Source organism: Pleurodeles waltl, chromosome 9 (genome assembly GCF_031143425.1).
Source record: "Pleurodeles waltl isolate 20211129_DDA chromosome 9, aPleWal1.hap1.20221129, whole genome shotgun sequence".
Taxonomy (NCBI): Eukaryota; Metazoa; Chordata; class Amphibia; order Caudata; family Salamandridae; genus Pleurodeles; species Pleurodeles waltl.
Genome location: NC_090448.1, coordinates 1,120,142,726 through 1,120,165,111, shown reverse-complemented (window position 1 = coordinate 1,120,165,111; position 22,386 = coordinate 1,120,142,726). Strand labels below are relative to the sequence as shown.

Here is a 22,386-nt window from a genome sequence, read left to right as displayed (position 1 = left end):
AGAATTTTGTTTGGTAAGTAAAGTGATTGGTCTAGTCTGAAGAACTAGGAAAAAGAAGTGGACCCTGATGGTAAATTTCACTAAGTTTGAAAGACCAATCACTTTCAGGACAAAATGATCACCCATCAGACCTAAACACTCAAAATCATCAAAATCAAGTTTACAAATTTGTTGAACTCCCTCCCTCACTATCAGCCACTGCATACATGATCAATCATCACTCGCAACCACTCAATATATCACCACTCATTGGTGCAATAGTTAGTATTTAACACTTTCAATCGAAGCATGGTGGTTGAACATAATATTATCTCCTCCATTGGTATTAAGTAGCAACACATTAGACTTTGGCATTGGCACTGGCAGTCTCTTAATGATCTTTTGAGGCAGCCCTGCTAGGTGATGTAAAAATAAAAAGGATAAGCAATGGCATGTGAGGGAGGCAGGCATAGTCTCCAGTGCCCTGCAGGCAATGTGGAAGCTTCTTCACTACACAGGGGTCCAACTCCAATCCAGCCATATAATATGTCACTAACAAAATGATGGGGCAGCATAAATCAGACACAAACAATGTTCCACTAGCATTCTTTTTGCAAAGAAAGAAAGAAATACAATGAGAAATAATGAAAAAGCTCTATGGTGGCAGTGGCATACTCAGTCCAGGAAGTAGAGTTTGTCCTCAAACTCAGGTGGTTCACCCAGAAGTTAATCTCAGCAAACAAACTTGATTCTGATCAATCACCCTCTTCTCCCTCCTGTGGTGTTTTGGGAACAGTGTAATAATGTGATATAAAATGCTGGTTCATCTTGATCATGGGTAATCTCTCCATGTTGTGAGACAAGAGACCTGGTCCTTCTCACTGTAACAACTACACCAGCTGCACTGAACACATACCATTACACCAATGGGGTTTGATCCACCTACACCTCTTTTTGGGTCATCCAGACACACCTGGAATATCATCTGAAGTGTCATTGGTGCTGCCACTTGCTCAAACTCTTTTGCCTTCACCACTGCACTGGACTTAAGACCTACAACTTGAAACCAAGCCAATGCAGAGGGTGGGTCTGATTCTTCTGAGGCTGTTGTTGCCGGTGTTCTTGTTGCTGGTGTTGGTTGCTGCCCCTCTTTGGAAGTTGAAGGCAGCATCCCAGAACTTTGGAGTGGGACCCTAATTTCCAGGCGTTCTTCTTCCAGTTCTCTGGCTTGCTCTGCAATCCACCTCTTATATTTTGAAACATCCCCTTCAGAAAAAGGAATGAAAGAGGAAATAATTTTTTGTAGCATGGATCAAGTAGAGCAGCACAGATGTACTCTTCGGACGAGATGTTGTCAGTTTGCAGCCTTGCATTACAGGTCAATAAATAGCTTAGGCTCACATCCAAGGCATGAACTTCTGGGTTTTTGTTCACACCTCTGAGTGCAAACCGTTCAGACACCTTCTTTAGCTGGTCCTGTAGAAGATATAACATTGGGGTAGCTCATCCCATCATCCTGTCCTTCTTGCTAACTTCCCTTGTGAAACCCTCAAAAGGGAGCAGCATTTGTGTCAGGCACTTGACTAGGCCCCATTTGTCTGCATCCATGGTCATAGTTTCCCATTTGCATCCCCTCCTCTTAGAATGACATAGTAATTGATCTGTCTGTTCTGTCTGTACTGCTCAAACAAACGTTTCCAACATATAATAGGTTGAGTTCCAAGTTGTTGGCACCTCCTGTATCAGGGCTTTAAATGGTACTCTTTTACCACAGTGAATAATCTGCAACTGTTTTCATCCATGCTTTAAAAGAATGGCTGAAATGAGTGCAGATTTGTCTGCAGTGGTCAGTATGTTGCTGACTATGTCTTGAGAAAGTCTTGTACAATCAGGTTGATGCAGTGCGCCAAACACATGACCCTGAAATAGCCATCGTCTGCCATGGCCTTGACTATGTTACTGCCATTGTCCGTGGCAACAAATCCAATACGGAGACCTTTGGGTCAAGCCATTCAGGCACGAAGTTATTAGATTCGTCCAGGATGTTCTCAGCTGTGTGTGATTTCTCCATGGGGAACATGGCTACTGTTGCATGCCTCTGAACGCTCTTAAAAATTTCTTCAGGGACATGACCAGTAGATAGCTTTTTGCTTTACTGCCACTAAAGAGCTCCAGTGTGCAATGAAGCACATGTAATCAGTAGCATGACAGCTGGTCCACATCGCTGTTGTCAGGTGGGTAGTGAGGACAATGCTTTGCTGCAAAGGTTTTCCAACCAATTGCAGCATATTGTGATGCATCCCTGGAACAGCAATTCTGGCAAGATAGGTCCAACTTGCAACCTTCTATTTCAGGCAAATGGCTGCCACAAACTCTAAAAATCCGACTCCTTCCACGAAAGAAAAAGGGAGGGGGTCCAGCGCTAACATTTTTGCCAGCTTTCCATTGTACAAACATGCAATTCAGTGGTAGCGGTTGTAGGGCCTCTCCTGCCTAAACATGCCCATAATTGTAGTCTGGGTTTTCTTCTTTTGTTGGGCCACTGACGCAGGCTACTTTTGAGATGTAGGTGGTGGTAGACTCAATGTTCGTCGTGGTGCAGTCACCGTATGCCGTGGTGTTTTCATCTGATTTTGAGCCTTCCTGCGCCATTGTGAGGTTGCTGAGGTGGGTGATTCTGGTGCACTGCTGGGGACAGGGCTGCTTTGTGTGGTTATGTCAATCTCTTTTTCCTCACCTTCCACTGTGATTTTACTAGTTGTAGCAAATGTTTCCCAGGTCTCCCCACCTTTACCACTGCAACCAATTTCAGTCATTTCTTTAAGGTGCTCCTCTCACCAGATTGCGTGATGTTTTTTCATGTGGACCATCTGGTCTTCAGTACCATAATATGGACCAGGCTTACCTTGACAAACGCTTGCGTTGCAAATGGAGCATATTGCAATGTTCACCTCCTGTTTGCTAATCATAAAAATGTCCCAAACTGGGGAGGAGTATTTTCTTAATGGGCCACTGCCAATGCCTGAAGAAAAGCTGGAGTAAGTGGGTGTATCGCTTGCCTCTCTGAACTGCATACTTCTACTATGGTACAGGTTGGTCCTGGTCTCTGCTGGGGCCTTACAAATATGGGAGCTGGTGGTGCTGCCTGTGCCACATCCCTCGGAGCAGTTTCGATAGTAATGTTGGACTTCTCTGTGCCAGCTTCCACAATGACTGGCTCATCATCATCATCACCCCCTTCAATGATTCTAAGTCTTTGTTTTCCTTTGCCTCTCCTGGCGTCTCGCGGACTCTGCGGGGGTCCACTCCCTGTCTCTAACATCGTCAGCAGAAGTGGTGTTTGGAAAAGATGGTGGAGTACTAACCGTCCTTTTTCTAGCTGGATATTTGGGAGCCATTGATGTTCAGCTCAGCAGGAAGCTCGACCTCCTGTTCTGCTCCAGCTTTGGGAAGATTTCCGATTGCTGGCTGTGGCTGCTGTCCACTTTGCTTTGTTTCCTGAAACGATTGGGTACTACTTTGTGGAAAGTACAAATCCAAATCAATGTCACTGCTCGTCGGCATCATTATGATTGTAGTGGCTGCCTCACTAACAGTCATGGTCTTGGGCTTAGATTGGGGTGGTGCTGTTGATGCGGTAGTGCTGCTTCCAGGTTGCTTCCCAGAGGCCGGTGTGGCAGGCATACGTCTCCCAAAAAAAGTTGCGGTTGGCACACCACTGGTGGAAAGCTGCTTCTTCCTGACCACTTTCTTGAGAGCAACTATCTTTGGCGCCATCTTAAGCTCTAAGTTGGCAGTAGCACTAATATGCACAAGCAGAAGAGTTTGGAGGACCAAAGTAACTGTAAGGCCTTCGCTTTGAAAGTACTGCGTGTGATGTGGCGTCTCTTCTCTTGTGCACCTAAAAGCAACCAAGCAAGAAAAACAAGCAGTTAGTGAAATGTGGCATTGTTGACGGTTGAAATATTACAGATAAATGCAGTCTTAGTGCGGTTGGTTACTTATGTAATAAATACCAATTTAATCAAACATTGTAAAGGCAGACTAAACCATATTACCATAAAATGTAATTTCATTTCATATCAAGCAGCACACCATGCAAATATAGCTCTTTGATTTATCTCCATCTGTTTTAAAGGAGACACCTGGGTTATTCAGAGAGAGGTGCATGGGTAAATGGAATAATCCTCAAAAAACGTATGACATCAAGGTGGTCCTTGGGAGATGGAATAATTATTAAAAAATTAATTATGCTGTGGATTTGCCAGCAGTGCTCCGCAGCCCAGGGTTTCCAGGAGGAAAAGGAATTGTTATACACCTAAAGAAACCGAATGCTGTAGTACAACTGTGCACTTTGGGTGTATGGATGTGGATGGATGGATCAGGGCAGAATGTAGAATATAAAATGAAATTAAAAGTTAAAAAAAATATTAAAAAATCTAAAACAATTATTTTTAAACTATAATAAAAACAACAAATTGAATAATAACATTTTAAAAAGAAATAAAACTAAAAAAGAAATCGTATTAAAAATAATAGAATAACAAATTTAAATTAAAATAGAAAATAAAAATAAAAAATGTAAATATAAACTTAAACAAGTGATCAATAATTAATGATGTTTGTTTGTAAGCCTAGGGCCAAAACACACTGGCTGGATGCATTGAATAGCTCCCACCCACATGGTAAAACAACTACAAGGAGCAAGGGAGGCATGGCAAATAAAGAATACATGCAGGCCTCCTCAGAGGGACGCTGGCTGGATGGACAAAATGTTTGCCACCACATGGTCAAACAGCAACAACAAGGAGCAAGGAGAATTGTGGAACAAAGAAAGAACACAAGCAAGTCTATGGCAAAAGAACACTGCCTGCATGCACAAAATGGCTGCTAGCCACATGGTCAACAACAACAAGGAGCAAGGAGAACAAAGATGATCACATGCAAGCCTATGGCAAAGACACACTGGCTGGGTGCAGAAAAGGCTACCAGCCACATGGTCAAACAACAATTATGAACAAGGAGGCATGGAGAACAAAGAACATATTGCAAGCCTATGGACATAGACCACACATAATGGCCTTTGCCCTCATGGCAGGGAGAACAAAGACAAATGGCGGACTATGACACACACACACACACACAGTCTGGTACCTCAGAAGTAAACACTAACATTAATTCAGCAATGCAAAACACAAAAATAAACTGAGCTATGAAAATTTCACAACAACAGAACACACATCTTCCTATGCCACGAAACATTTCCACATAACATATACACTTTTTGCAACAACAATAAAAATGAAATGCAAAGAATTGTCAATATTTTAAATGTAATCCAATGCCATCCCTGCATTAAATTAAGTTTTAAAAACATATACCACTCACATATTTATTTCCTGCATCGATGACTACTAGTCCTAGTAGCTAAATGGACTTTTGGAAATCTAGGCCACATAGTAAAATAATATTTCAAATGTTGCAAACATGTAGAAAAGGACAGGTACTGAGCTGTGCAACAATTTTCATTTACAAAAGATGACAAATCAATGAAATGCAAAATAAATAATTAGTCCCATACTTAAACTCCAGGCCACTCCCACCACTATATTTTTTTTTAATGAAATTAAACTACAAAGAAATATCGGTGCATGCCCAAGCAAACAAACACCTCCCTTATTCAATAGGTTTGGAACTTACTTGTGTGATTTCACATAAATAAAGTCCTTAAATCCAAAGGTATATCCAGGAGGCGAAGAGAGTAATCCTTCCACCTCGAAATCCAAGTGAAAAGTGATCAGAAGATGGCCAAAGCACTGGGAGGAGCCTGCTGGACAGAACAGGAAGTTGGAGTCTCTGGGGCACTTCCTGTTTAGAAAAGAAGGCTTCTCCATCTAGAGAACAACTTGAAGGGTCCATTAGAGATGAAAGTTCACTCAAAAACCACTTTGTTTAGATGTATCTAGAGTAGAAAATCGACTCCAGGTCCATTTGCGCTCGCAAGCGAGACTGTTTTGGCTGCCATCGCGGCCGGACGCAGCGGCGAAACCCAACCTCGTACCTGCAAACTAATTCTTATCTGCTCCGGATTGTGGAATACGGGAACTCTACGCTACTGCGTAAAGTGCTCGAATTCCGCAAACTCCGTAGGTGGAACGGATTTCTACGCCCGGACCTAACAAGCACACATCTCCCCTGCATTGAAGGCCATTAAGTTGCAAGAAGATTCTCCTTCAATCTGCTTTGTGTCACCCACAAAGCAAAATATGGCAAAGGACCAGTTTTAATTAGGAAGGAAACCATCAAATACATACAACAAAGGAACATATGCTGAAATTGCACCTTGTCTCAAAACTCTAGCCTACAAGATAAAACCCATGGGTGGAACATCTTTCTCTGTTCTAGTAGCCAAACTATGAAATTTGTTACCCATAAACATAAGATAAACTGACAGCCTTCTCAGTTTCAGAAGATTAGAGAAGAGCTGGCTCTTACCTACATGATCACTATACTTGCAACACAGCAGGGTACCACATCAGTATGTACAAACATTAAAACCTCTGCTGTGTGTGTGTGTGTGTGTATATATATTTATATATATATATAAATTTTTTTACATTTACAATTTTTCTTGGAATTTCATTGTTTTCCCTTCCTCGCCTCATTTTGGTTTTTTTCCCCCTCCTTTTTGTCCTTTGGATCCTCTTTTTTTCACTGACAGACCGCTATTTACATATTGAGAACCTCGTTTTTCAGCTGTTATCTTCGGCCCTCATTTTTTACGTGGTTCCATAGTACAACCGTTTGAACAATTAAACACAATATGGCTAATCGAAGAGCCGTATGGGAACAAGCAGCTACCACCCTGTTTGACAATGCCTCAGGGACACCAACTGTTATAAATCCTTCAATCCGCACTGCAGCAAATATTGTTTCTGAATTGGAAAAGGCACGGATTTTAGAACTGAAAAAAGGGTGGGAAATGACCTCGTTAACTAAATACATAGAAAATGGTCGAGTACCCCGAGGGTTAAGAATTTTAATTTTGCCAACTCTTGGTGATATAGATCCCGATCTACTTGAACAATGGAGATCACATACATCTGATTGCTTTGTCAAATTGATGGAAACTCTAATTATTCACTCTAAACGACTCATGGAGGAACAAACACACAAGATTGAACAGCTAACAAAAGAATTGGAAAAATTGGGCAGTTCTCAAGAAATACAACAACTGTTGGTAAAAATGGAAGAACGCATTACAAAAAAAGAAGATGAAATCAAAATTCGTAAGGCCTCCAAATTCAATAGAGACAAAAAAGATTATGAATTGGGAAGAATTTACACGTTTGCTCAAAAATATAATACTCTTCGAGCACAAGACAAAATCTCAATAACGGATAACTTCAATGTGCCTGCAAATTCTGTAGATGAAAGTTCCGATTTGAGTTCATCGGCTGATGAGGCTTCTTCCAATAAATTGGATTTTCACGGGGAAATGCGACTACTACAATTAGTCACGCCACAATCAAACAGGAACAGAGGACGAGGTCAAGGAGGCACAAGACACGGAGGGGGAAGAGGAAGAAATTACAAACATTAAGATTAGAGGGGGATTCCCAAATTGACAATTCCAATATCATTGTGAACATTTCTAAAGTTGATTTGACGCAGAACCAAAAACGCATTCTCAACCTATGGTTGAGTTTTTGCCGGATGTGAATTCGGATTATGTCAACATTAGAATTGAACTATATAAATTCACACGCAAACTGCGTTTAATGAAGCATTTTTCCAACAAAGCACGGGTCAATATATCAGGGTCTAATATCAGTGTGGGAAATTTCTCTGGGTTTCACATCAATGATGTCTCCGATTTAGTAGAAATTGGTGATTTCATCATCACAGGAGAAACCATGAGTGATAGCAGAGATTCTGACAATGACACCTTGAAAACCATGGGATTCACAGTAGATCACACCATTTCTAGTGCATTAAAACCTTCCAGTAAATTCAATCCACAGTTACCCACTGGTAATTTAATTGACACCTTTTATGAACTGGTGGTTGATCATATTGATCGTTTTCGTAATGATTGGAATGGTAGTAAATTGAAAAGATCTAAGAGAATCAACTTTTCAGCCAATGATTGGAAAGATTTGAATGATTTAAAATCTAATGGTACGATTGCCATCAAGCCCTCTGACAAAGGGGGCAATATTGTAATTATGGATATAGAGAGCTATGTCAAGGAGGCCCATCACCAGTTATCCAACAGGGACCATTATGAAAAATTAGGCACCAACCCCACTACGGCATACCAGGTTATGTATTGGGAGATGCTGGATACATGGTGTACAAATGGCCTAATTGATCAGAATGAGTACCTCTATTTGAAGGTTGAATTTCAGTGAATTCCCTGTATTTATTTCTCACCAAAGATCCACAAAAATAAGAATCATCCCCCCTGACGACCGATTGTCAGTATGAATTCCTCCCTCTTAGAAAATACTTCTCGATATTTGGATTTGTTTTTATGTCCCTACGTAACTGAATTGCCCTCCTATTTGCGAGACACAAATAACTTTTTAGACAAAGTACACAACATTCCATGGCAATCTAGTTTTCTATTGGTCACCATGGATGTCACTGCTCTTTATACTTCCATCATGCATGAATATGGTATTCAGGCTTGCAGACATTTTTTGGGTACCCGCAAAATAGAATTCTTTCAACATACTAACATGCTTTTAACTTTGTTGAGATTCTGCCTTACCCACAATGTTTTCTTATTTGACAACGAATACTATTTGCAGAAACAGGGGACAGCAATGGGAGCTTCATTTGCTCCCACATACGCAAACCTTTACATGGGTTGGTGGGAAAAGGAGGTAGCATGGTCTGACTCCAATAGTCACTACATGGAACGAGTGGTTCTATGGGTCAGATACATTGATGACCTTTTTCTCATTTGGGATGGTGATGAACAATCCTTGGCTCAATATGTTAATATAATTAACAATAATGAATTCAATATCCATTTGGATTTAAAATACAGTGCTTGTAGCATTGAGTTTTTAGATGTTCAGGTAACCGTCCATAATGAAATGTTGCAGACTACCATATTCCGCAAGCCAACTGCATGTAATTCTATTTTGCATGGCAACAGTGGTCATCAGCTTTAAAATAGAGCATCCCATACAGTAAATTTTTACGGGGCCGTAGAATTTGTTCTGATGATGAATGCTTCAACACTGAAATTACTGTCATGACTCAGAGATTTCTGGACAGAGGTTATCCTCGGAAGATCTTAAATGATGCCCATTCGAGAGTATTGAATATGTCAAGAGAAAAATTACTTTTTAAACCAAGAGGTAGTGATGATAAATGTCAAGGTGAGAGATCACCTCCCAGGCTATTTCTCAAATTTAACTCTCAGCATACTCAACTAAGTAACATCATACAAAGAAATTGGCACATTTTACGTCATGACTCTTCCATCAAATATAGTGTGGGTTTACATCCTCAGATCACCTATCGTAAAACCTGGTCCATAGCAGACCATCTCACACAAAGTCTTTTCTGTTCTAGAACCAATCGATCTTGGCTATCTAAAAAAAGTTTGGGCTTTTGAAAATGTGGCCACTGTAAATCTTGCAAATATGCGCATAACACTCATTTGTACACTACGTTTGAGGGTTGAGTTTGTGAAATAACCGATCGTATTACTTGTGACACTGAGTATGTTGTATATGTTATTGAATGTGGCTACCATAAAAAATATGTAGGCAGCACCATCCATAAATTGAAAGTAAGATTTCTACAACATCTCAGAGCAATCAAGAATCATGATCCATCATATCCCCTAGCCAAACACTTCTGGGATGTCCATGAAGGTAACTGTAGCTCTTTGACATTTTATGGGATTAAAACTATTGCCATCACTTCACGGGGGAACAGAACTGCTTTGTTAAGACAAAATGAATCAAAAATGATCTTACTATTAGGTTCTGAAAACCCGTGGGGACATAATCTGGATGCAGAACTTTATGTACATCTGTGATCTTTCAAACTTTCACAGCCTCCATTTATACACAATGGAATTCCTGTATGTGACAATAGACATCACAATGAAACTTTTTTTCCTTTTAATGAATGTAAATATCAGCACTGGACTATGAAACAAGTATTCTTAAATAATATGTTTATATCCTTTTTTACACCTAGTTGAGTAATTTTGCACAATAATTGAAATTATTTTCATTCAGCATTTTAGGGTGATTGTTAGGTTGTTGATTTGTGGTTTAGATTTCTAAATTTAATTGGTCCTTTCTCTTCCTCTAGGGGCCTGTTGGTCTATTTATATGTCTTACATTACAATATGATCCTTCTGATTGGTGCACAATTAACATCCGATAAGGCCCTAGTTCCTTTTTGTAAATCATTTCATTTACAGCTCTTCAATTAATTCGACATCATTGCTGAGATGAAATGAGGTACTTAATAATGAATTTATTTTTAGTACAGGCTATGATGTAACAAGTATTTATACATTTTTAACATCTCATCTTTATATACACAGTAGTTATATATTTTTTCTATATTTTTTTTTTCTATTTGTAGAACATAGATATTGCATTTATTGATGAATTTATTGATGTTTATATCACATTTTAGAAATTTATATATACATAAATTATTTGTCTCAGTGATGCTAAAAATCATGTACAATTTACAAAATATATATATAGATATTTTTATATGTTCAGTATTTATTACATGTATAAATATTAGCTTGTGTACATTGTTAGCAATTTGAAGAATTGGGTGTTGGAGTAATTATTTTTAGAATAGGATATCATAAGGGATCATATGAAATATATATAATGTGACATTTATGTTTTGGATTCTTATATATGGTTAAGTTTCAATAGTTTGAATTGAAGACTATTACGTTACAATATGGCCGCCTCTTTGCACAACTCTTTGGTTACATTGTTGAAATTGAAGAAGGACAAAAAGAGTTAAATAGATGGTGTAAAAATGTCAGCCAAGGTCCAGTTAAAGGCTTTTGCCGAAACGCGTCGACATTTGGCCGGGACAGCGTGTGTGCATCATTTGGCTTTTTTCTACAATTTTTTTCTTATTTTTTGTTGTTTGCCTCTACAAATGTATCCAATAAATGGAGCTGTCGATTTTCTCACATGAATGACTTTTTAAATGTGTTCATTCTCTACTTTTCTGCGAGCTCTCAGATATTGTGCAGCCTTTTAGGTGCTTTACTGAGTTGCACCGTTCTCTGGAATAGTGTGTGTGTGTATATATATATATATATATATATATATAGATACACACATATATAGTAGCTAGATTTGTGTATATCTGTGTGAACTTATGTGTGCAATATGCATGCATATTTACACCATTACATTTATAGATTTCTTTTTTATAGAGAAAGATGTATATACCTAAATGGAGATAAATGGGTCTATAATTTGTTTACATATGTAACTGTTATCTGTTTGTATAAATGAACACATGCATATGGATGGATGTATGTATGTTTTCTGTCTACATATATTGATAAAAAAAGACATATTTATACATTATATCCATCAGTATGTTGTGTGTGTGTGTATATGTGTGTGTGTGTGTGTGTATATATATATATATATATATATATATATATATATATATATATATATATAAATAAATGTAGATATGTAGATGAGTGTCTGCATATACGTTTCTGCTCCTTCTAGTATAATAGCTATACATCTGAGTAATTAAATGTAATTGGAGGGAAAGGTAACTATAATATAAGTGCATAACAATGTTTTGAATAAACTAAAATTTATATATGCAGTCTATGTATATGTACAACATGCGCTGAAATTCTTACTATTATGACATGCATGTACATATGGATGTAGCTATATAGGGAGTTATTAATTATGCATCAGTATTAAGTAGAGTGCTTATATGTGTGTGTACGTTATATTTATTTGTATATGCCTACTTGCTTTTAGATGTGTGGGTATGTCTGTATGCAATCATACATATGTTTTACTTTAGTTATAGCAAAAAGAAAACAGGCTTTGGCTACGTCACTAGGACTAAGCGATGGCCACCATTAGGGTTGCCACCTGACCAATTTTCTACTGGCACCACCAGTATTTTATATTTACCAGCTGGTACAAAAATAAGCGAAATCACCTAAAGCTGGTAGTTTTTCCACTTACCTGTAGTTGCTTCAAACAGCAAAAGGAAAAAGAAAAAACTTTGAAATATGTTCTTGAGCTGTGTTAATGATCCCTGGCTAATAAATAAAGTAAACAAAAGTAGAAAACTCATATTGCAAATTAATACATACTATTTGTTTAACGTACTATTGTGTACCAACAAATGGCCGGTATTTGCCTCTTGGGACAGTGGCAACCCTGTCACCAGCCTTTTGGCAATTCTTGTTTTGTTTAGTTATAGTATTTGCAACATTTTATTGTCGAGGAAATTGCTGGGCCCTGATCAATCTAAACACATTGGCTAAAGGTAAAAATGTTTTTTTTGAAAGGCACACACTACCCTAGTACTCCATGGCACTGAAGGGAACTACTTTGTGTCTTGATGTGCTGTTTGTGAATGGGCAGCAAACCATAATTCATAGTAAAGCCAGTCAATGGGTTGAGGGCTGACAAATTGCCCATAATGTATGCTGGAGTAGGTGGAAGAAAAAAGTGAATGTCGGAACCAAAGACTAATGGACAAAGTCTGGCTGAAAACCTCTGTTTAATACCTACTTTTAGCAAACCTAAGAGGTCTTAGCTAACAAAGACCTAAAAAAAAAAGCGAATTGGTCTGTCATTGCCTGCTGGCCTCTTGAAGAAAGAAAGAAAGTGGAATAAAAGTAGAAAAAAGAATGGAAAACATATGAAAGAAAGGAAGAAGAAACTAAAAAAGGAAGAAGTTAAAAAGAAAGAAGAAAGTTAAAAAGCCAGGAGGAAAGAAAGAAGAATGAAGGAAGGAAGAAAAGGAAATGAGTAAAGAAGAAAAGACAGAAGAAAAGAAAGAAGGAAACAACGTAAAGAGAAGGAAAGAAAGAAGACAGGAAGAAACAAGAGAAGGAAAGAAAAAAATTAAAGACAAGGACAGAAGAAAGAAAGAAGGGAAAAGTAAAGGATGAAAGAAGGAACATGAAAAAGGAACAGAATAAATGAACGAAGGAAAGAACATGCAATGAAAGAAAGAGGAAGGTCTGAAAGAAAGGAAAGAGAGACAGAAAGAAGGAACGACAGGCAGACCAGTAGGGTTGCAAAGATAGAGCAACGTCAAGAGTTTTATATTCAGCGTTTATGTGAGCGGCTGGTATTGTGTGAAAAAGCAGCAGTTAGATAAACAAAGGAATTTACTATAGCAGTGGCAGGAGACAGAAACTGATAAAGCTGGAATGTGCCCTTTGTTCTTATCTGGTAGAAAGGGTCCTGCTATCACATCACTCTACAAAGGCAACACTAAAGTAATAACAAAGTACAAACAACAAAAACATTGGCACCGAAGGGGACTACCTGCCTTGTGTGCGATGTGCTCCTTGTGAAAGGACTGATTGTACTCACCCAAAATGAAGTTAGCCAGTGGCTGAAGAAGTCACCCATTGTCCCATGTGGTATGCTGTAGTGTGTGGAAGCAAAATATGAATGGTACAATAACAGACCAATGGATAAACAGAGGTGACTGAATGCCCAGTAATATAAGTGTATGATACATATACTTTTGGTAAGCTCAACAGGTCTTGGCTAATACCAGAGCTAAAAAGAAAATCCCCCAAAAAACAATGTTTAGAAATGTTATATTTTATATGAAACAATAAATGTATGTATGTGCCATAGTTCATAATAATTACATCCAGTTTACATAACATGTGGATACGTGTGTGCATATGTATACTTAGCCACACGTGTATATCAGACCATGTAAATGTTGCTGATTCCTGTGTACATATAGGTCTGTATATAAAGCGTAGCTTATGCCTGGTACTAAAGCCTTACTATGTTTCATGTGTATACATGTGTATCACTACATATTTAAATGTGTGGGTATGTCTGGTTCTTTCAGTTATTCGTTTAAAAACTGAAAGAACAAACAAATATAATTCTCTTCAGTGTTTGTCCCATCCCTCATCTCTGACTCACCTCAAACCTTTCCTACTGCTATGCACTCCCAAACATTCTTTTAAAACTTGCACCTCGTTTTTTTTTCCAAATCAACTAACAGGCTCACATGTCTATTACTCCTATTACCAACTCAGAACTTTACTTTTATAATCCTCTTCCATTATTCTATCCCTACTTCAATTGTTTTCTGATTCGGTTTTTAGTTAACTGTGCCCTTTTTAGGTCTAGGCTTTGAGACATCTTTTGCTGTCTTACTAGTCTATTGTCAAAACATAATTATTATATGTACATAGAGGGTCTTTTGGTCAGCAGGCCTAATCCATTGGCCTGTTGAATTAGCATTCACATTTTGCTTACGCCCAGTACAGCCTACTAAATGGACAGATCAGCCCGGCTTTCCCATTGGCTCCCTTAACTTTGTGCACATTGTTCATATCTGCTTAAAAATGATTCTTGACTCTTCAGTGACAAAGAGATTTCATAGTGTGCTTTCTAATTTTCTTTTTGTGTAGTATACTTACAAAATGGCTACCTATTTTGCCTACTCTTCAGGCGCAGAGATAGTAATTTATTTCCCGACTTCTTTTCAAAGTGCAGTTCAAGTGGCATTGTGACATTGTAGGTGTCTGCAAATTGAGCGCTTGATCGGATGATATATTCTTCTTGTCACTTTTTATCACAGTTTTTTTAACCCTAGGTGGTTTATGAGAATTATGCAGTTTTTCAGAAAATAGATTCACAATTTCACTTAATGCAGAAGATATCACTGCCATTTTTTATTCTGCCTTTTTGTGGTATTGTTGCATTATAAAATGTAAACAAAAAAATTAACCATTTCACTACTATGACAAGGCCGGACCCATTGGCTTTGCCAATACTTGTTTTGTCGCCGTAGCTTGGAAAAGCATGTGTAACTGATGTCACAAGTGCTAATGGTGCCTTTGTGGACATGCTTTGTCATGTCGAGAAATGATGTTGTACCGATGTGCAGCTAGCACAGCAACATGGATACCTAACATTGGTGTTGGCTGTCTAGGAATAAGGTCAATCAACAGGAATCTGTGAAAATAATATATGTATTCACAGAAAAAAAAAGGTTAAAGTAACGTTCCAGCTAGGTGAGATGTTCAGATACAATGTAACGTTTTAAACTCTAAAAAACACAGAAATTCACCAGTTGTAGTTACAGTTATCTCAAGTAACTATATATTACTCATGCCCTAATTTTATTATAACTTGCGCCTCCGCCACCTACAGTTTTCTCATCAATGATTTCACTACAAATGTTGCAGTGATATCATCAGTGGTGTCATAGAAGATGTCATGAGTGATGTAATATGCGGGATAATTAGCAGTGCATGGTCAGGACACAAGTTATAGTTACTTGACTGCACTAATTATTTTTACTTGCGATTACTATAACTGGTGAACTTCTGTGGTTTTTAGAGTTTACAACACTATGGGGTTACTGATCATTTCCCCCAACTATAACATTACTTTAATCCTTGGATTTTTCAGTGAATTTCTAGTTTTTTTTAAATTGTAAAGTAATATTTTATTACCATATGCAAAGCTTCCCCTCCCCTGCGCACTAGTGTGCAGTGGAGGGTTGACCACAGGGAGCCTGTGGCCAGCCCCCTCTTATCTCCACCCAACACACTTTATGTAAAGCATGTCTATCATCTTTCTCCAGAAATTAGCAATCATTTTAATCAAGTGTATATTTCAGTAATACACACACTAAATCTTTACTGTTACTAATTACTTAAAAATATTTAATAAACCTTTATTAAACTACACGTCTGTGACTCTTTTTGCATAGTTTTTGGGGTGAAAAATGTCAAAATAAATAGTGAGGGATATAGTATTTTATCCTTAAGGGAAAAACACAATGGGGGTCATTCTGACTCCTGCCGGCCGCGGTAACCGCTGTACCGGCGGGAGCTGCCAGAATACCGTTGCGCGGTCAGAAGACCGCCGCGGTTATTTTGTGTTTCCCGCTGGGCGGGCGGGCGGGCGACCGCCAGAAGGCCGCCCGCCCGCCCAGCGGGAAACCCCTTTCCACAAGGATGCCGGCTCGGAATGTAGCCGGCGGAGTGGAAAGGGTGCGACGGGTGCAGTTGCACCCGTCGCGAATTTCAGTGTCTGCTATGCAGACACTGAAATTCTCAGTGGGGCCCTGTTACGGGGGCCCCTGCAGTGCCCATGCCACTGGCATGGGCACTGCAGGGGCCCCCAGGGGCCCCACGACACCCCATACCGCCATCCTGTTCCTGGCGGCCAAAACCGCCAGGAACAGGATGGTGGTATGGGGGTCGGAATCCCCATGGCGGCTGTACCGCCGCGGTCAGAATGCCCAAGGGAGCACCGCCAGCCTGTTGGCGGTGCTCCCGCGGTCCCCGGCCCTGGCGGTCAAGGACCGCCAGAGTCGGAATCACCCCCAATATCTTTTACTTCTACTTTTTAACATTTTACACTCAAAAAAATGCAACCAAAAAACACCCACATACAGGCCTTGTAGTTTATGGGATACACTGTATGTAATAAACTGCAACCATCCAACCAGCCCCTAGGTGGCAGTGCAACCCCAGCAGTAGAACAAAAGTTAAAGCCTGGGAAATGCTTTAAAACAATATGGTAAGTTCTCTGGAGTCATGTTTTCAATGACCCTAGAAACTTATGTTAGTGTTGCACGAGGGCTACATCATTTTATATAGCCTCCCACAACATTAAAAAAATAAATTGGTAATGTCCCTGCCCCTTCTAGGGACATACCAAAAACAAAATATATCCAAATAGCCCTCCCAGGGCATTGTGGGGGCACTCCTTGAGGGAACAGTGAATAGTAATAATTGGCTTTGGCCTCCCCTTTATTATTCACTGTTTAAAATTTTGTTTGTGGGTGTCTCTTTCTCGGACCTACCCGGGACACCCACTATTTGTTTTGATAAGGGGTGGGGGAAGCCGAGTGCTTCTGCAGGCACAGGCATGTTTTTCTGTAAAGTAGCGTGCCCTGGTGCCCACCCAGGGGAGGCCCCAAATAGTGCGTTTCTTTTTTGTTTTGTTTTTTAAATGGGGTGCCACAGAGCTCACCCAGGGCTGCAGGGGATGCCCAGGTCCTCAGTTTCCTTTTGTTCCTGTGATTTGGGAGCAATCAAGGCATTGCTTTGTCCAACAGCTTTGTGCTCACGCCTGGTGGGAGAACTTTGCATTTTACCTGCCTGCACTTTTGAGCACTGAAATCGACGGTGTTCCTGGGGTTGGGGACACAGTCACTGAGCTGCCATTCTGTGGCTCACTTAGGGGGACCCCCCATCCCCTTTAACTTAGATACTGGCCTCGGGAATGGGGTGCCTGGGGCTTCTCCAGGCCCGGTGAAGGGGTCCTGCAGGCTACCTCCCCTTCAAGGAAATGTCACCCCGGGAATGGAGTCCCTGGGGCCTCATGGAGGCTTGGGAAGAGGGTCCATGCACCTCCACCCCCTTAACTTAATGCTGTTAATTCCCCCCCAGGCCCTGGCAACCTGGGGGAGGAGGATTTTTTAATTGCCAGGAGCTTGTGTTTTTTATTTTTTTTTATTTTATTTATGTATTTTTTTTTTATATTTTTGCTGTGGATTTACGGAGCCTCCACAAATTTGTGGCATTTTTTTTTTTTTTTTTAAATATTCATTGACTCCAGGTGGGGTATCCCTATCCTGCTCCCTTAAGTCTTTTTTGTGTTTCTTAGGACTCTGACTGAGTCCAGAGTCCTTAGATGGCTGCCACCACTTCCTGGTCGAGGTGGTGGTTGCCAGTCATTTCTCAGCAGGACATCTGTTGGAACCACAGCAGCTCCGCATCCCTAGATATCCAATTTTATTTATATCCAATATATTAATTGCTTAAAAACTATTGAACTGATTTGCACCAAAACATAAAAAGCACCCTTGCTGGACCAAGATAAAGCTTTCCGCCAAATTAGGTGCAATCCGTTCAGTGGATTGGGCTGTAGCTGTGTCTAAAGTTTCAATGGAAAAATGAATGGGAAAAAGCATGTTTTGGGACCCCCCTTTTTCTGGGCTTTCCATGCACTAACTAGTTACAAAGTAGTACATTTTTGGAAAGTTTTGTGGGGATTCATCAAACACCGCCAAAGTTATCAGCAACACACATATATAGACACTCGGTCGGCATGGTCGCTCCGCGCCTAAGCGCCCGTGGTGCTCGACAGCTGACGCGCGCCACTGCGTCTATATAGTAACACTCTCCCTCTTCTTCAAAGAGGATCAGCACTCCAAGGCAAATGTTGAATATTGTTTAATTTACAATTTCCACAAGAACGCGTTTTGGCATCTCCACCTTCATCGACCCTTTGGACGCCATGTTTGTTTACACTTTATACCATAACATGATCGCATCACCACAAAGTTCACAATTGAACAACATTTCTATTTCAATTAAATTTGGTGACATTTGATTAAATATCTAATTTTAAATATGTGATGTATATTATTTACAATTTTGCCAATGTTTAAAAATCCTCCTCTTTGAAGAAGGGGGATAGTGTTTATATATATATATATATATATATATATATATATATATATATATAGACACACATATACACTCACACTCTCTCTCTCTCCTCCTCCCTACCCCCATCTCTCCTCTCCCCTTCCTCCTCCCCCCCCCACCCCGAAGTGAATGCTGAAGTCTTGAAAAAGCAATTTTTTACCTTTACTCACAGTTACCTAAACCAGTAATCTTGCCCATCACTTTAAGAAAATCTTTCTGTCTCTCGAGGATAGAACTGGTAGAAATAGATCTTGAGAAGGATTGTTAGCTTACAAATATTTAACGCCACTTTGTCCAAGACCTCTCATCTCTAATAGATTCACAAGATGCATCCACAAAGGTAATTAGGTCAAACTTTGAATTTAGAAAATATTTAAAACAAGAAAAATTTATTTTGGGACATAGAAAATTGAGGAATGTATTTAGAGCTCTTCGCCCTTGAAACAATAGAAAGGATTTAAAAGCTTCAGAAGAGACTTTTAAAGCAGTAGGTATAAATGTGATGGACTGTCTCCAGCAGTATTTATTTTGCTTCATTTTTTCAGATTCCCTATTGAGGGGTCCTCCCTGTTGTATAGTTCGCCTATAGTTTATCTGGCTCTCTTGATTGTTCTGCCATTTTAAGTTAAAATGGCTTAGCAAGTTAAGCCCCTCCTCCTGAAGTAGCTTGTGACCTGCAAGTACTGATGTTGAACACCCAACAAGGCTTGCACGGCCCTCTACACTTCCTAAGTCAACGTTTAGTGCTGTTGATGGTCATGTACAGACCATGTAAGGGACAACAAAATGTTGTATGAAGCGCATTACGGAATAACTTATTATGGGCCTCATTATGACCCTGGCGGGCGGCGGAGGCCGCCCGCCAGGATCCCGCCCTCCATTATACCGCTCCGCGGTCTGAAGACCGCGGAGGGTATTATGAGTTTTTCCCTGGGCTGGCGGGCGGTCTCCAAAAGACCGCCCGCCAGCCCAGGGAAAAACTCCCTTCCCACGAGGATGCCGGCTCGTAATCGAGCCGGCGGAGTGGGAAGGTGCGACGGGTGCAGTGGCACCCGTCGCGTATTTCAGTGTCTGCAAGGCAGACACTGAAATACTTTGCGGGGCCCTCTTACGGGGGCCCCTGCCGTGCCCATGCCATTGGCATGGGCACGGCAGGGGCCCCCAGGGGCCCCGCGACCCCCCCTACCGCCATCCTGTTCATGGCGGCTTTCCCTCCATGAACAGGATGGCGGTAGGGGGGGTCAGAATCCCCTCGGCGGCGCAGCGAGCTGCGCCGCCTTGGAGGATTCTAAGGTCAGTGGAAAACCGGCGGGAGACCGCCGGTTTTCCCGTTCTGACCGCGGCCAAAGCGCCGCGGTCAGAATGACCAAGGGAGCACCGCCGGCCTGTCGGCGGTGCTCCCGCCCCCGTTGGCCCTGGCGGTAGAGAACCGCCAGGGTCAGAATGAGGGCCTATTTCTAGATAGGATGAAGTACCCCCATGTGCACATTATAAAAAATATAGCATCCTTTTATGCACATTCAGTGGCTCTTTATTCTTTAGAATACGTGGGATGGGTACACGTGAATACTGCTATAAAATAACGAAAACGAGACTACAAGTCTCAAAACACAAACGGAACACACCTGGACTAGGTGAGGTACGTAGCCCAGGACCTCAGAACCCTGAGAGGTCTGCAGCTGCTATGCCTCCAGACCTCCCTGCGCTGCTGAGGGACATCATGTCTGACCATCACACGTAGATGGACTCAGGGCAAGAAAGCTAGAGGTGCTTCATATTTTCATTCCTTTCTCGAAGTCATCCTGTTTGAAGATTAGAGAGTGTGTCACCGAGAGATTCCCAACGCCTGCTGTCTTTATTCAAGCTGTGTCTGTCACACTCACGGGGGGAGAGGTTTATGAAATGTTAGAAGGACTGTCTGAGCATTGTCAAAGCTGCAAGTGGTACCCTCTGTTATCCAGAGCAGCGCTGGATGCATCTGTGACAGGACTCCGGCAGTGCCATCATCTTCATCCTCTCAAGCGTGTGACATTAGATCTTTGAGCAGCAGGTGCCAGGCCTCTCTAATAGCATCTTTCGCTGTTCTGCATCTGCAGTCACAATGGTCAGAGATCGGAGTAGCCTCCAGTAATAATTCGTTACAGGTTACAAGTGACGCACCTCTCTTGTTAGAAGCGTGTTAGAATGCGCTAGTGATAAGAAAATAATTTGGCAACATTTTATAGGGAGAGTATACTGCCCCATGTGTTGTAAATCATATCATCTATTTTTTTTTAAGAAAAATCTTACAGTTTGTACATGCTGTAAACCTTTGCAAAAAATGTAACAGTTTAACGTGACTTCATACTCTACTGGGATTCGATTTAAAATGCAAACATGTTTTATTTCCTCTTTCCTTCAGATCAAAGAAAAAGAAAATGAACTCCTGAATGATGCACAGTTCTATCTGACAGCCACAAAAATACGACAGCGGGTAGCCAAAGAAGCCGAAAGTCTCAGACAGAACTGTGGGCATGACAAAAATCAAATGCATGGATCTCACAGACTGGTGTTTAGGGGTACCAGCTATTCTGCCAGTAGAGGCACTGCTGGTTCGGGACACAAAGATCCCTCCATGAAGGATCTCCATGCCACGGAGGTGATCAGCGCACTGCGAGAAAAGGGGAATGCCATGGAGAAGGAACTGAGACAGCTGCAGGAAGAATGTCGGAGCAAGCTGGAAGCTATTGCAGAAGCTTTCCAAGGCGTTGTGTGTATCCCTCCACCAAAGCACTAGGACTTCCTTTGAAAGAATCTTAATCTGTTGTGTGTATCCCTCCACCAAAGCACTAGGACTTCCTTTGAAAGAATCTTAATCTGTATTTTGAATTGAATAGCCTTATCCAATATTCCCCAGTCTGATCCAGCAATTCATTGTCTTCCGGTATCTGAAGTCCAGTGGGGTTATATGACTTATATTAGAGAAAGGGATGTGGGAGACATCAGATTCATCTATTAGTCTCTTACAGAAGCGTACCACATTTCTGCTTTGACATGAATTGGTTGTGAGTCCCTAATGATGACATCATAAATATGATTACTTAGAGGATGTGGGTTCTTCAGACAGCTTCGAAGGTGACCAGTTGGTCACATGTTTATTGATGGTAACCATAAATATTGTAAACAAATTATTTTATTCAGCCTTTGGACCAGACCCCTTCAGTGGCTCACAACAGGGAGCGATCAAGCTCTCAAGTATCCAAAATTACAGATTGGTGCATGAATGACTTTTCTGTTCTTTCATTATAACTCTCAACAAACTTTGTAAACATGTTTTTTTGTTTTTCAAGTGTATACATCTACATATTCCCCCTTTCTGTGTTCAGAATCCACAGCCATCAGTCTTTTTACAGTCTTAGTAAACTGAAAGCTGTAACACTTGCGTTTAGACAGATTTTGGTTTAAGCATCTCTAAAACTGACATCTTACATACTGTTTCTCTGGCCCTACTGTGGTGACATGTCCTACAGACTGGGAGAGAATTGTACTCATCTGGCCTGATCTCAACATTTTACTGATTGGTTGGTGCTGTTAGTCAAGTGTTCCCTTATGATGTTTCAGTTGCTGAAAATGCCCAAATGGATCCTGATTTTCTCAGAGAATATAAGAGCCTTCAGGAGATGACTTCCCTGCTTGCGTTATAT

At 40.6% G+C, this 22,386-nt stretch overlaps 1 protein-coding gene across 1 annotated transcript in view; it reads left to right on the top strand.

The window, feature by feature from the left end:
• The window catches only part of TEDC1 (tubulin epsilon and delta complex 1), a 425,884-nt gene extending 403,918 nt beyond the window's left edge, over positions 1-21,966 (top strand). The window contains exon 8 of the mRNA XM_069208844.1: positions 21,105-21,966. Within this exon, the coding sequence (XP_069064945.1) occupies positions 21,105-21,479 (375 nt within the window). The 3' untranslated portion in view covers positions 21,480-21,966. The remainder of the gene's footprint in view (positions 1-21,104) is intronic.
• Positions 21,967-22,386: the final 420 nt, after the last annotated feature.